This window comes from Chrysochloris asiatica, unplaced genomic scaffold (assembly GCF_000296735.1).
Source record: "Chrysochloris asiatica unplaced genomic scaffold, ChrAsi1.0 scaffold00017, whole genome shotgun sequence".
Lineage (NCBI taxonomy): Eukaryota > Metazoa > Chordata > Mammalia > Afrosoricida > Chrysochloridae > Chrysochloris > Chrysochloris asiatica.
The window spans coordinates 10702939-10717924 of NW_006408535.1; the positions used below are offsets into that span (position 1 = coordinate 10702939).

Genomic DNA, 14986 nt, shown 5'->3' on the forward strand with positions numbered 1-14986 from the left:
ATGCTAATTATGTTGAGGAATTTCCCTTCAATTCCTACTTTGTTGAGTGTTTTTATCAGGAATGGATGTTGGATTTTGTCAAATGCCTTCTCTGTATCAATGGATATGATCATGTGGTTCTTTTCTTTTTTCTTATTTATATGGTGGATTTCGTTTTTCTAATGTAAGAAGCTCTGGTAGCGTAGTGGTTACAAATCAGGCTGAGAACCGCAAGGTCAGCAGTTTAAAACTACCAGCTGTTCCACCGGAGAAAGAGGAGGCTTTCTGCTCCCATAAAGATTTATAGCCTCGGAAACCCTGTACAGGGGCATTGCTATGAGTCGGAACCAACTCCACGGCACATAACCACAACAACAACGTTGAACTATCTTTGTATCCCTCATATGAATCCCACTTGATCATGATGTGTATTGTCTGTTTGATGTTCTGTTAGATTCAGTTGGCTAGGATTTTGTGGAGAATTTCTGTGTCTGTGTTCATGAAGGATTGTTGTTGTTATGTGCCGTGAAGTCGGTTCTGACTCATAGCGACCCTGTACAGGGTTTCCGAGGCTGTAAATCTTTACGGGAGCAGAAAGCCTCATCTTTCTCCCACGGAACAGCTGGAGTTTCTAACTGCTGACCTTGTGTTTCCCAGCCCGATTCGTAACCACTATGTTACCAGAGCTCCTTTCATGACCTATAAACAGAGGAAGAAATTGATCAGGTCATCAAAAAAACTCCCAACCAAATGAAGTCCAGGCCCAGATGGCTTCACTGGTTTTGGTATGAGGATTATGCTTGCTTCATAAAATGTATTAGGAAGTTTTCCATCCTCGTCTATCTTCTGGAATCATTTGAGTAAAATTGGTGACAACTCACCCCTGAATGTTTGGTAGAATTCACCAGTGAAGCCATCTGGGCCTGGACTTCATTTGGTTGGGAGTGTTTTTGATGAACTGATCAATTTCTTCCTTTGTTTATGGGATCTGTTCAGGTTTTCTACTTCACTGTGTGTAAAGTCAGTTAGGTTGTGGTTTTCTAAAAATGTATCCATCTCTTCTGAGTTTTCAAATTTTTTTAGAGTACAACTTTTCATAGTATTCTGCTAATTATCCTTTTGATTTCCTTTGGTTCCGTTTTGACATCGCCCGTGTGGTTTCTAATGCATGTTTTTTTTGTCTTCTCCCTGTTTTCTTTTGTTAGGTTTGCCAGTGGTCTGTCAATTTTGTTAATCCTTTCAAAGAACCAGCTTCTTGTCCTGTTGATTCTTTCTATAGTTTTTCTGTAGGTTCCTTCTGTTGGTCTGTTTCTAATTGTTGTAGATGATGTGTTAATTTTGATTCTTTCTTCTTTTTGGATGTGTGCATTTATTGCAATAAATTGTCCTCTCAGCACTGCTTTCACCGTGTCACAAAGATTTTGGAACATTGTATTTTCGTTTTCATTTGTTACTAGGAACTTTGTGAGTTCATGTTTTATTTTTTCTACTACCTAGTCGTTTTTCAGCAGGGTGTTATTCAGTTTCCATGCATTTGACTTTATTTCCTTGGTCTTCCTATTGTTGATTTCTAATTTGATAGCATTGTTGTCTGAGAAGATGCTTTGTAGTATTTTGATGTTTCTAAATTTATGGAGGCTTGTTTTGTGGCCTAAGACATGGTCTATTCTGGAGAATGTTTCATTTGCACTGGAAAAGAATGTGTATTACACTGTTGTTGGGTTTGAATGCTCTGTACACATCTATGAGGTACAGTTGGTTGATTGTGTTGTTTAGTTCCTTTGTGTCTTTGTCAAGTTTCTCTCTGGTTCTCTCCAGTTTTGAAAGCAGTGTATTAAAATCGCACACAATTATTATAGATTTGTCTATTTTTTCTTCAAATCTATTCTAGTTTGCCTTGTATATTTTAGAGCTCTTTCATTGAGAGCATAGATATTTATTATGCTTATGTCATCTTGTTCAAGTGTCCATTTAATCAGGAGATAATATCCATCTTTATCTATTATGCTGGTTTTGCCTTAAAGTTTATTTTATGAGCGATTAGTACTGCCACTCTTGTTCATTTTATACTGCAATTAGCATGGTATATTTTTTTCCAGTTCTTTGATTTTTTTAATCTGTTTTTGTCTCTGTGTGGTAGATGTGTCTCTTGCAGACAACATATTGAAGGATCTTGTTTTCTTATCCATTCTGCCATCCTCTGTTTCTTAAGTGGTGCATTTAGTCCATTTACTACATTCAATGTAGTTATCTATAGGTATGGATTAATTGCTGCCAGTATTTTTTTTGTGTGTGTTATTACTGCTTGCTTTCTTTGTTCTGTATATCTTACTTTGTTGAATTCATGGTTTTTGTGTTCTTTCTTGTGAGTATCCTCATAGTTTTAATGTTTCCGTGTTCTTCTTGGTACGTTGTGAAATGTTAATTTTATTTGCGATTACCTTATAGTCCATTAACTTTTTTCTCCATAAGTTTCCCTCCATGTAGTACAGTCTATTTTATCCTGTAATTTACCTGACCTTCTCACCATCTGGATCTCTGTTCCTACATATTTACCTTTTTTCACATTGTAATTGTTTTGATGATAAACTCACCTCCCATATTCTCTGAGTTTGTTCTTTTCTTTTAGTTTTGTTCTGTTCTCGACTCTTCCATCTGTTGATTTAGTTCTGGGAGGTGTTGCCACATCTGTCAATCTCTGGTTGTTGTCTGTTCTTGTTTGTTCTCAGTTCACAGAACTCACTTAAGGATATATTATAGTGCGGGGTTAGCTTTGGCAAAATCCATTAGCTTCTGTTTATCCTGAAATGTTTTGTTTTGTTCTTTAAATGTTTTATTGTGAATTATATGATAGTTACATGGCAGAACATTAGCTTTGCTTTCATTCTATCGTGTATCATTTCATTGCCATGGTTACAGTCCCCTCCATGCATCATCAGCCAACCAAAGAGTATACCCTGCAAGCCTGCCATCCCGTCATCAGCACACAGCCCCTCTCCCTCTCTCCAACTCATTGTCTCTGCCTCCATCGTTGGTGTCACTGTTTCTTTGGGTAGGGTCCCACACTTAGCTCTTTTCCCTTGATGGCTCCAGGGACCTCTGCTCCTGGACTGCAAAGTCAATCACTCCCCTCATTGTGCTACAAAATGTCTGCCTTTACATTCCAACCCTCACAGTCAGCCCTGATAGCAGTTATTCACTATTGTGCCACATGAGTGTTATCCCCATCTCCTTTTTCTTCAGCCCCACCTAGAAAGGTTGAATACTGCTCAGTGGAGATTCTTCCTACCTCCACACCCTCTGGATCTAGGCTCCCTCTTGAAAGCTTGTAAGCCAGTCACTTCTTGCCTTTATAGTCCCCTGTTTTGTGTAGCCAATGTCAAGTTGCCCATCCCTGTATATCAAGGGGGTGGGAATGATCCTCACTTTAAAGATTTGTTCCTTCCTTTGAGCTATTGCACCCATAGGTGTAGGTCAAGTTTATCAAATTGTATCAGATTACTCTTCAGTACCTCTTCTTTCTTCTTCTGGTTAGGTTTTGATCATCCAGCCATTGGCGCCAGGTCAAGTGGGTATTATCTGCAAGTGTGGGTGTTCTTGTGCATATGTGCTCTCTTATCAGCTGGACGCTTCACTCTCCACTGTAGTCCTCTGTGGCTATGTCACTGACTCTTGGCCCAGGAGTCCCCAGGTCTTTCCATACTGCTGGCTAACCAGGTCTCCATCCGGGGTCACAGGAGTTTATTGAATGTGGTAGGCTTATCTTGCTGCTTCATTGCTGTTTTCCCCTCACTTCTACTTATCAGTGACCAATGTGGTCACCAGTCAGAGCACATGTCCGCTCGTGTATTCCCATTGAGTCTTAGTCTTGGAAAGGGGTTTGCACTGAGGGGACCCGACCACTTGCCTTGATGTTTCCTGGGTGAGCAACTTGCTTGTTCTTGTAGCAGTTGGACTGCCATTATTATTTTGTATTTTTTCTGTTGGTCATTCTTTCAAGAAGTATCTTCTGTTCTTCTAGCTGCTCCAGGCTGGTATGTTTGTCCTTTCAAGTAGAAATTTCCCACCTCAGAGGATTCTGGATGGGGCTCAGGATTCCCCCTATGGTCTTATGTAATACAGAGTCTCCACAGGAAGCCTCCTTTACTGGGTACATTGTAGCCCCGTTTTAGGTATTCCAATCAATTATAGTCAGAAGACGGATTTACAAGCTTTCTATGGCTATGATGATATTTCCGGCTATTCCTTTCTCTTCCCCTCAAGTGTCTATTTTATAATGGTATGCAAGGGAAACCAAGATTCAAAAACAGCCAAGCATCTTAACATTATTTTACCCTTTCCAACCATGCCTCAGTCCCTGTATCCCTGTTTTCCAAGGTTGTGCATACATCATTACTTACCATTGTTCCACTTAGCCCATGCAAACCTACCTAATTGTTTTCCATCTGCCTTGTTTTTCCATTCCCCTCCCCTTTCTCATGTATTGCCCCCCTTCCCAGCACCCAAACTATCCTGTGTCTATTCCCTACACTGTGCTCCACCTTCTGCTCCCTCCCCCCCACATCCTGGTAACCAGCAAAGGACTTCCCTCCACTTTGGTATTGGGTTCTTTTTCTTAGTCTTTTACAATAGCGGTCCTATTCAGTATTTCTCCTTTCATGATTAACTAGTTTTACTCAACTTAATGTCCTCAAGGTTCATTCATATTATTTGGTGGCTTGCAGCTTTCTTGTTATTCTTCAAGGTAGCATAATAATCCATTGTGTGTATGTACCACAGTTTATCCATTCATTCTTCAGTTAATGGGAATTTTGGCTGTCTCCATCTTTTTGCTCTTATAAATAGTACTGCTATGAACATTCGTGTGCATATATCTACTTGTGTTATGGCTCATATTTCTTGTGGGTAAATACCAAGTAGAGGAATTTCTAGATCATAAGGTATTTCTGTTTCTTCTGAGGAAAGAAAGCACCATATTGTTTTCCAGAGTGGTTGGACCATTTTGTAATCTCACCAAAATGTAGATGGGTCCCAGTATCTCCACATCCTTGCCAGCATTTATTGTCCTCTACTTTTTTGATCTTTGCTGTTATTGTTGATGTGAGATGCTATCTCATTGTTGGTTTGATTTGCATCTCTCTAATGGCGTAGTAGTTACAAATCAGGTTGTGAACCACAAGGTCAGCAGTTCAAGACTACCTGCTGCTCCACAGGAGAAAGGTAAGACTTTCTGCTCCTGTAAAGATTTACAGCTTAGAAACCCTGTCCAGGGTCGCTATGAGTCAGAACCCGAATTAATGGCACTTAACAACAATGGCTAGTGACAGTGAACATTTCTTCCTATGTTTGTTGGCTGCCTGGATCTCCTCCTTGGTGTAGTGTCTCTTCATGTCCTTTGCCCATTTTTTAATAGGGTTATTTGTCTTTTTCTTGTAGAGGTGTTAGTTTCATATTTTAGAAATGAGTCCCTTGTCTGATGTGTCGTTGCAAAGATTTTTTCCCATTCTGTGGGTTCCCTTTTTACTATTCTGGTGAAGTCTTTTGATGCACATAAGTTATTAATTTTCAGTATGTCCCACTCATCTATTTTGTCTCCTTTTGTTTGTATAGTTTTCAAAATGTTTGGTAGTCTGTGTATTCCGTGAATTAGAGCCCTCACACTTGTACCTACTTTTTCATTGATGGCCTTCATAATTCTGGGATTTACGTTTAGGGGTCTAATCCATGATGGTTTGGTTTTTGTTCAAGGCGTGAGGTGAAGGTCTTGTTTCAATCTTCTGCATATCGCTTTCCAGTTCTGTCAGCACCATCCGTTGAAGAGTCTTTCACCTCCCCATGTGATATATTTAGGTACTTTATCAAAAAAATCAGATGGCTGTATGTGGTTGGGTTAATTTCTGGATTCTCATTTCTGTTTCGTTGATCAATGTATCTTTCATTGTACCAGTATTAAGTTGGTAGGTCGTATTTTTCTAAAAATGTATCCATCTCTTGTAAGGTTTCAAATTTGTTGGAGTAAAACTTTTCATAGTATTCTGTTATTATCCTTTTGATTTCCTTTGGTTCCATTGTGACATCGCCCATGTGGTTTCTAATAATACATGTTATTTGTGTCGTCTTCTTTTGTTAGGTTTGCCAGTGGTCTGTCAATTTTGTTAATCCTTTCAAAAGAACCAGCTTCTTGTCCTGTTGAGTTTTTCTATCTCATTTATTTCTGCTCTAATCTTTATTATTTTTCTTTTGGTGGCTGTATCCCTCTGTTGGTCTGTTTCTAACTGTTGTAGATGATGTGTTAATTTGGTTCTTTCTTCGTTTTGGATATGTGTGTTTATTGCAATAAATTGTCCTCTCAACACTGATTTCTCCACATCCCAAAGATTTTGGTATGTTGTGTTTTCGTTCTCGTTTCTAGGAACTTTGTGTGTTCATATTTTATTTCTTCTACTACCCAGTTGCTTTGCAGTAGAGTGTTATTCAGTTTCCATACATGATATTCTTCTCCAGGGACTGGTCACTCCTTATGACATGCCCAAAGTATGTGAGACAAAGTTTTGCCATCCTTGCTTCTAAGGAACATTTGACTGTAATTCTTCCAAGACAGATTTGTTTGTTCTGGCAGTCATGATAATTTCAATATTCTTTGTTGTTGTTGTTAGGTGCCATCGAATCGGTACTGACTCATAGCAACCTTACGCACAGCAGAATGAAATACTGCCCGATCCTGGGCCAACCTCACTACTTATTGTTTCGATGCTGCCACTTGGCCAGTCCATCTCATTGGGGATCCTCCTCTTTTTCTCTGACCCTTCACCTTACGAAACATGATATCCTTCTTCAGTGACTGGTCCCGCCTCACAATATGTCTAAAGTATGAGAGACAAAGTTTGGACATATTGGCCTCCAAGGAGCATTCTGGCTGCACTTCTTCCAACACAGATCTGTTGGTTCTTTTGGCAGTCCATGGCACTTTCAGTATTCTCCTCCAACACCATAAGTCAAAGGCATCAATTCTTCTACGGTCTTCCTTATTCACTGTCCAGCTTTCGCATGCATATGAGGTTATTGAAAATACCATGGCTTGGGTCAGGCGCACCTTAGTCCTCAAGGTGACATCTTTGCTCTTCAACACTTTAAAAGGTCTTGTGCAGCAGATTTACCTAATGCAATACGTTGTCTGATCTCATGACTGCTGCTTCCATGAGTGTTGATAGTTGATCCAAGAAGAATGAAGTCCTTGACAACTTCAATCTTTGCTCCATTGATAAGAATGCTGTTTACTGGTCCAGTGGTGAGGATTTTTGTTTTGTTTACATTGAGATGTGATCCATACTGAAGGCTGTGCTCTTTGATCTTCATCAGTAAATGTTTTAATTCTTTACCAGTACCATAATTCACATGTATCAGTTTTTCTCTGGTCTTCCTTATTCATTGTCCAGCCCCCATTGTTGTCAGGTGCCATCGAGTCGGAACCGACTCACAGCGACCCCACGCACAGCAGAACGAAACAATGTCCGATCTTGGGCCAACCTTACTACCGCTGCCACACTTGAGTCCATCAATGATGCCACCTGGCCAATCCATCTTGTTAGGGGTCTTCCTCTTTTTCTCTAACCCTCCACCTTATCCAGCATGACATCCTTCTCCAGCGACTGTTTCCTCCTGACAATATGTCCAAAGTATGAGAGACGAAGCTTAGCCATCCTGGCCTCTAAGGAGCACTCTGGCTGCACTTCTTCCAAAACAGATCTATTGGTTCTTTTGGTAGTCCATGGCACTTTCAGTATTCTCCTCCAACACCACTCAATTCTTCTATGATCTTACTTATTCACTGTCCAGCTTTCGCATCCATATGAGGCTATTGAAAACACCATGGCCTGGGTCAGGTGCACCGTAGTCCTCAAGTTTCAAGAAAGTGAGGCAGCACAAGAGGCACTCACTCATCTCTGCCAAGAAATTTGGAAGACAACTATCTGGCCGACTGATTGGAAGAGATCAATATTTATGCCCATTCCAAAGAGAGGTGACCCAACAGATCATCGGACAATCTCTTTAATATATCAAGCAAGTAAAGTTTTGCTAAAGGTAATACAGAAACGGCTACAATCATACATTGACAGAGAACTTCCAGAGGGTCAAGCTGGATTCAGAAGAGGCCGTGGAACAAGAGATATCTTGGCTGAAAGCAGAGAATACCAGAAGGATGTTTACCTATGCTTTATTGACTATGCAAAGGCTTTCGATTGTGTGGATCAAGACAAGCTATGGACAACATTGAGAAGTATGAGTATTCCAGAACGCTTAATTGTACTTCTGAGAAATCTGTACCTAGACCAAGAAGCAGTTGTTCTAACAGAACATGGGAACAGCCCCCATTACAAGCTAGTAATTAATGAAAACTGAAAATTACCAGGAACATCATGTTGTTGTTACATGCCATTAGGTCAATTAAGACCCATAGCAACCCTGTATATAGTTTCCAAGGAGTAGCTGGTGAGCTTGAACCACTGACCTTGCAGTTCAAACGACTGCAGTCTGATGCATTAGCCCACAACACCAGGACTCCATGGTCCTATTACATACTTTTAATATCACCATCTCTGAAGGCCACCTATCAGAATGTAAGCAAGTAGATGTTGATTACAAATAGTGCTTGTTAAGTTTGTGGGCATTGTTACTGTCAGCATTTGCAAATCCTCTCCATATTTTCTGTCCTATCCTATAATGATAAATTGATGCTTAGATTTTCTAAGGGTTGATTACTTACCATTGTTTTACTTTTAACCTAGAACTTTTCTGGGAAAAGAAGAAAAGTTCATCCACCTCAAGTAAGTTACTGCATTTTCATTTTTGTTTCTGAGGTAGTTTGATAAGTTTTATACCTTTCACTTTCATAAAAGTTTCTACCGTGGTGCCCTTTAGTGCCCTTTACATTTAGGATGTGGCCATCATATACAGTTGTTCAACCTAAAAGTTCTTTTAGAGGAAAAAAACAAAACCGTTTCCCACGCTATTTGATATTTTAAATATTTATAGTTCATTTAGCACTTTATCTGCATCTAGGCATCTAGACACTTCAGAATCTTATTCAGCAGTTTGTGTTCTTATTGTTACAGCAGAACTATTCACTGGCTGAACTTGATGAGAAAATTAGTGCCCTCAAACAAGCCCTGCTCAGAAAATCAAGAGAAGCAGAATCCATGGCAACTCATCACCTTCCATGAAAACTTGTCATTTTACCTAATTTGTATGTGTGTAAGTTACAGTGTAATTAATTACATGCATATATATTTATCAGTGTCGCCTTCACTCTGTGAAGTCAAGGTTTATTTTCAAATCAGTCCAATTTATAGCAAGTAATCTTCAAATATTCCAGTGAGTTTAGAAATAGTGAATGCATTAAAAATAGAATTACGGATTTTGTTTTCCCCCTCCTGTTATAAAGGAGGTATTTTGGAAATTGGAAAACTTAATTTTGTGTGTGTGCATGTACCATAGAATTATTTTGGATAGTGATATTTAAAAGTACTTTATATTTGTAACCAGCTTACCAGCTTATTAGGTTGAATCAGTACCTTCCACTTAATAATCTTTTGACAAGAAAAATTGCAACAAATGGAAAAACTTGTTAATTCAGATAATGTAAATAAACAGTGGATTATTTTGGACATATTTTCTAATTGTACTCACTGCTGGCCATGTGACCCTGGAGAAGTTACATTTTGTGCTTCATTTTCCTTATCGGTAATGTGGGGGTGGGGTTAATAATAATAGACCTGCTGCCTGGATTTTATAAAGCATAGATGGGTTCATGCAAAGCTCTGAAAACACTGCCCCCAGTAAATATGTTGTAACTACCGTATAAAATCCGATCTGTTTATCTTTGGGCCATAGTTAAGAAGTTACAAACAAATTCTAGTGCTCTCCTTTTGAGAGCCTCACGTTTGTTGTTGTGGCTGTTAAGTGCCATTGAGTTGGTTCAGACTCATAGAGACCCTTTATAGGATTTCCAAGTTGCAGAAGGTGAGTTTGAACCAACCTTGTGGTTAGAAATCTACTGATTATCCTACAGTGCCACATCAGGACTCCAGTTATATTAGCAGTATGTTAAGTGTTGAGTCATTTGTGACTCATGGCAACCCTGTATAGCTGGTGGGTTTGAACCGCCGACCTTGTAGTTAGCAATCCAGTGCTTATTCTGTAGTGCCACACTAGGACTCTCTCTATTGCCATCGTGGCAAATAAACGTAAAAAATGCAGCTATAGTTTGGAACTGTTTGGTAGCAAGATATCCACCTAAAATGTGAGTTGCTCCAAATAAGCAGAAATATGGAACTTGTAGGAGCTCTGGTAGCGTAGTGGTTATGAATCGGGCTGCAAACCTTAAGGTTAGCGGTTCAAAACTACCAGCCGCTCCGCGGGAGAAAGATGAGGCTTTCTACTCCCATAAAGATTTACACCCTCAGAAACCCTGTACAGGGTCGCTATGGGTCGGAACCGACTCGACAGCACTTAACAACAACATGGCAGGAAGTATTGCTAGACTGGAATCCAGAAAGTCACCAGACATCTAATCGCTGTCTCCCTCCCTCTCCCTCCCTCTTTCTTTTTACACACATTCATTTGTGCAAATGCTTTTATCTCCCACTATGAACTGGTTTCTTTTAATCCTCTCACTCCCCTCTCCATCAAAAAAGCAAAAAATGTCATACCAGTTACCTACGGATTGATTCTGACTCTTGGCTTCTTCGTTTCTGCTTCCCCACAGCAGATACCAAGTCAACTCTGTACAGTCTGGGTTTGTTTTGGCCTTTGAGCTACCATGGTGCAAACTCTCCACCCACCTCTGTAGAATCTCATGACTCTGTTGACTACTGCTTACCCAGTCTTTATATCTCTTATTTCAAATTCTTCAGAAAGTGAAACTGATTCTAGGCAGGATGGTGAGGTGGCACCTCTTCATAGAATAATGCAATGGACACCTTGCACAGCTGTTTGTGGGAACCTTAAAGATGTGGTTTCCTGGTGAAATCATGGGGATGTGGGCTAGGTCATTTCCACTGATGTCTCCCCACTGTGTTTCATCTCTGCCCCGTAAATTCATCCATCAACGTGGAATTGCCTAGGTGTCCTTGTATTTTATGTAGTTACAGTTGCCTACTTACCAATCTGTCGAGTCGGGACGTGATCAATCTTGCCAGAATTCTATGACTTTGCTAGACAGTAGAAAAAAAAAAAATACAACAAAAATAGTCAGAGAAGGTGGTTGGCTTGGAGTTAGGAAAGAAATCGTACTTCTTGACTCCCTTGGCAGTAAAATAAGCTATTTTTGGCAGCTGTATGATCTGCTCATTTGAGGGATTTCCTTTTTTCATTGTCTCTCCCACCTACTCTTCTGAGGGTTACTAAAGGGGGAGGCGTCTCTCTCCACTTCACTAAGTACTTTCTGTCTGGTGCCAGCATCCTTCTCAATTAAGTCTGGAGCCTGCACAAGAGGCTACGACTTAACACCATGTTAGTATGAGTTGACCTTACGGACTTATTCTTCTCATCTAAGCTTCTGGCAATAATGCCTCCACAACTTTAGTGGGCTTTTAGTCTTTGCTTTACTTGAGCATGCCATTGACTACTAGGTGATGCCAGGAATTTTTATGGGGAGTAAGCATAGTAATCAGTAGGCTACCTAGTGATCATTCCTGCCGGATTTTGGTAATTCACCTCTTGTCCCCATTGTTTCTTCTTAATGGCCCTATCCTCAAGGGGCAAGTGACCAGCAAGAAACTGGCAGAGACAGGATGCACTTCTTCCCTTATCTGCCCCATATAAATCCCTCCTCCCAACACCCTTTTAGAGAGATTGCATTCCAATCTAGGAATGGGTTTTACAGTGCATGGAGTTGGGAGGATGGACATCAACCTATTTGTCCTGTGGCAAAGGCTCAGGCTTTGTGGCTATTCTGGCTGCTGCTAGGTAGCCTTCTTTCAGTTGCTACGTTCCTGTGCTTATCCAAACTTATGAGTACTATCCACATCTGTTCTTCAGCAATCTGGGAAAAAGCTCCTTTATGGAACATGTCAAGTCAATTCTGTCTCAGTAACCCTATGTGCAACAGAAGGAAATGATGTCTGGTCCTGCACCAGCCTCACAGTTACTGCTGTGTTCAAGCCCATTGTTGCAGCCACTGTGTCAGTCAATCTCATTGAAGGTCTTTGTTTTCACTGACCTCCTACCAAGCATGAGGTCCTTCTGCAGGGAATGGTCCCTCCAGGTACCATGTCCATAGCCTCACTTCTAAGGAGCATTCTAGCTATATTTCTTCCAAGACAGATTTTTGTTCTTTATTCAAAGTACTATGGACTTCCTATTCTTTGCCAACACGATAATTCAAAAATATCAATTCATTATCCAGCTTCCGCATGCATATGTTGTTGTTAGGTGTCATCGAGTCAGTTCGGACTCATAGTGACCCTGTGCACAGCAGAACGAAACACTGCCTGGCCCTGCACCATCCTCACAGTTCCCATTACACTTGAGCCCATTCCTGTTCCCACTGTGTCTATCCATCTTATTGGGGGGAGGGTGGGGGGGAATCTTAATCTTTTTCGCTGACTCCATTTTACCAAGTATATGTCTCCTCCAGAGATTAGGCCCTGCGGATGATGAGGTAATTTTAAATACCATGGGTTGGAGCAGGTACATCTTTATCCTCAAGTGACATCTTTGCATTTTAACATTTTAAAGATGTCTTTTGCAGCAGATTTGCCCAATGCAATACATATTTGATTTCTTTTCTGCTGCTTCCATCGCCATTAATTGTGAATTCAAATAAAATGAAATCCTTGACCACTTCAATCTTTTCTTCTTTAATCATGATGTTGCTTATTGGCCCAGTTGTTTTCTTTATTTTAAGGTGTAATCCATACTGAAGACTACTATTTTGGAACATATTATATAATTTTCCTGCTCTTTTCTCTCTGCTTTTAGATTGACAAGCTTGAATAGAAACATATTTCTTTGCCATTGTCTTTTAGTATTTACAGAGACTAAAGGGCACATTCCTGTTTTTTTACACTTCACATCTTTTAAACACTAAAGTTTGCCTCTAGTACACACATCATTTAGGTTCCAAGTGATTTTAAGAAATTATTCCGTGAACTAGTTTGCCATCACTTGCCTCAGATGAAGGAATCCTGTCTGTTCACTTGTACCTTTTATCACTATACCTCTCTGCCTTGACGCCAGAACTTGTATTTCACTGAGGGTCTGTTTCTAGCAATCCCATTTCTGGGACTAATTTATGCTGTAGTGTTATCTTGTTTCCAGGAAACAGGAACCCAGTTAGAACTGTTAAGTAAAGGTGTGTTGTTACAAAAAATCAGATGAAAACAAACTGTAGGAAGTTTACAGGTTTTGTCACCTCTCCTGAACTGCACAGCTACTACTCGCCCTTCGTAGCTTGACTCTTTCAAGACGTCTTCTTTCCTGCTTCCTTGCAATTTCGGCTTGCTCAGGGCTTTGGCCACTAGCTATGGCCCAGAGCTGGCTTCAGTGTCTAGTTACTGTTTAATATTCAAAATGTAGGGAAAAAAAAGTCACTCTTAACTTGGGTCAAGTGCCCACCCCTGGATTAATTGTGACTCGAGAGGCAGGATCTTTAAGAACAAAACTTTCCATGTGTACCCAGCCTCTTGGAGAATGAGGGGACCCTACTAGCAAAGACAACATGAATTGGGAAACTGATTTAGACTGGCTGACCTCTATAAATTTTACACTTCTCTGAGAAATAATTTTTTTTCAGTGACAATAACTATAAAGCTTTATGATCTTCCAACCCTTGATAAACCATCAAAGCCTTTTAGACAATATTTTAGTTTTAGGGTTCTCTTTGAGTAGTTCTAGCTATTTGTAGAAAATGATTTCTAAGGACCTTTAGTCTTTCATAGATGTCTTCCTAAGGACAATGAGAAAACTTACTTTTTAAAGAATAGAATAAAACCCATTATAACTTGCCCTATAAATAAATCAATAATCTCCAAATATGCTTAAAAAAATTTTTTTTTAAATAGTAATGATAGAATCACCTAGAGGGTGATATAAGCCAGTGAGACCTGTGAGAGCCAGAACTTGACTGCTTTGTTTTACCAGGTCTCTCAACTTTTCTGCCTTTTGACAGGGTATAGTATCCATTAGGATGCTCTTGTATGTAAATTACAGAAAACTCCTCAACTGACAATGAAAGGATCTATTATTCCATATAAAGAGAAGTCCAAGGTAGATTAATTCACCAGCTCAGTAGTGTCACTTTCCAGCTTTCTGTTGTGTCATCTCTAGATCAGTTTCCTCATGGTAGCAAGGTGGCTGTGTGCTTCCACGTGTCACATACTGATAAACTAATGTATGATTGTGGAGAAAAGTGTTGCTTCCTATGTCTCTTTTATCAGACATTTTATAAACCAGTTTGTAGCATATACTCCTTCCTAACCAATCGCTGGCAAGTGGAACTAAATTTTTATAATTTGTTTAGATTAATTCAAATCCCAAATATTTTCTACTTAAAACAGCAACAACAAAAATCAAATACAAACAAACCAGTGTGAAGAACAAGCATTGAGGAGAGCTTAGGGATATTCAGACACTGAAGTTAATGGGAAATTAACGGGGACATTAATGGAAAATTAAAAGGGTTATAACACCATGATAAAGTGGGATTTATTCCAGGAATATAAAGTTGGTTCAACATTATAAAAGCAATCACACTAATAAAATGAAGAAAAAGAACCACCTGACAATCTCAATTGATGCTGAAAAAGTATTTGACAAAATCCAATACCCTTCCATGATTAAAAAAAAAAAAAATAGAAGGGAAATATCAATGTGATAAAGGACATTTATGAAGAATCCAAAGCTAGCATCATACTCAACAGAAAAATACTATGAACTTTCCCCTTCAGATCAAGAGCAAGAAAACAATCCCTCCTCTTACCACTGCTATTCAATATTATACTAGAAG

General features: G+C 39.6%; 1 protein-coding gene across 1 annotated transcript in view; it reads left to right on the top strand.

The window, feature by feature from the left end:
• MBIP (MAP3K12 binding inhibitory protein 1) overlaps positions 1–9200 on the top strand; it is a 53794-nt gene extending 44594 nt beyond the window's left edge. Inside the window, exons 8-9 of the mRNA XM_006835501.1 lie at positions 8766–8804; positions 9093–9200. Of these exons, the coding sequence (XP_006835564.1) occupies positions 8766–8804; positions 9093–9200 (147 nt within the window). The remainder of the gene's footprint in view (positions 1–8765; positions 8805–9092) is intronic.
• Positions 9201–14986: the final 5786 nt, after the last annotated feature.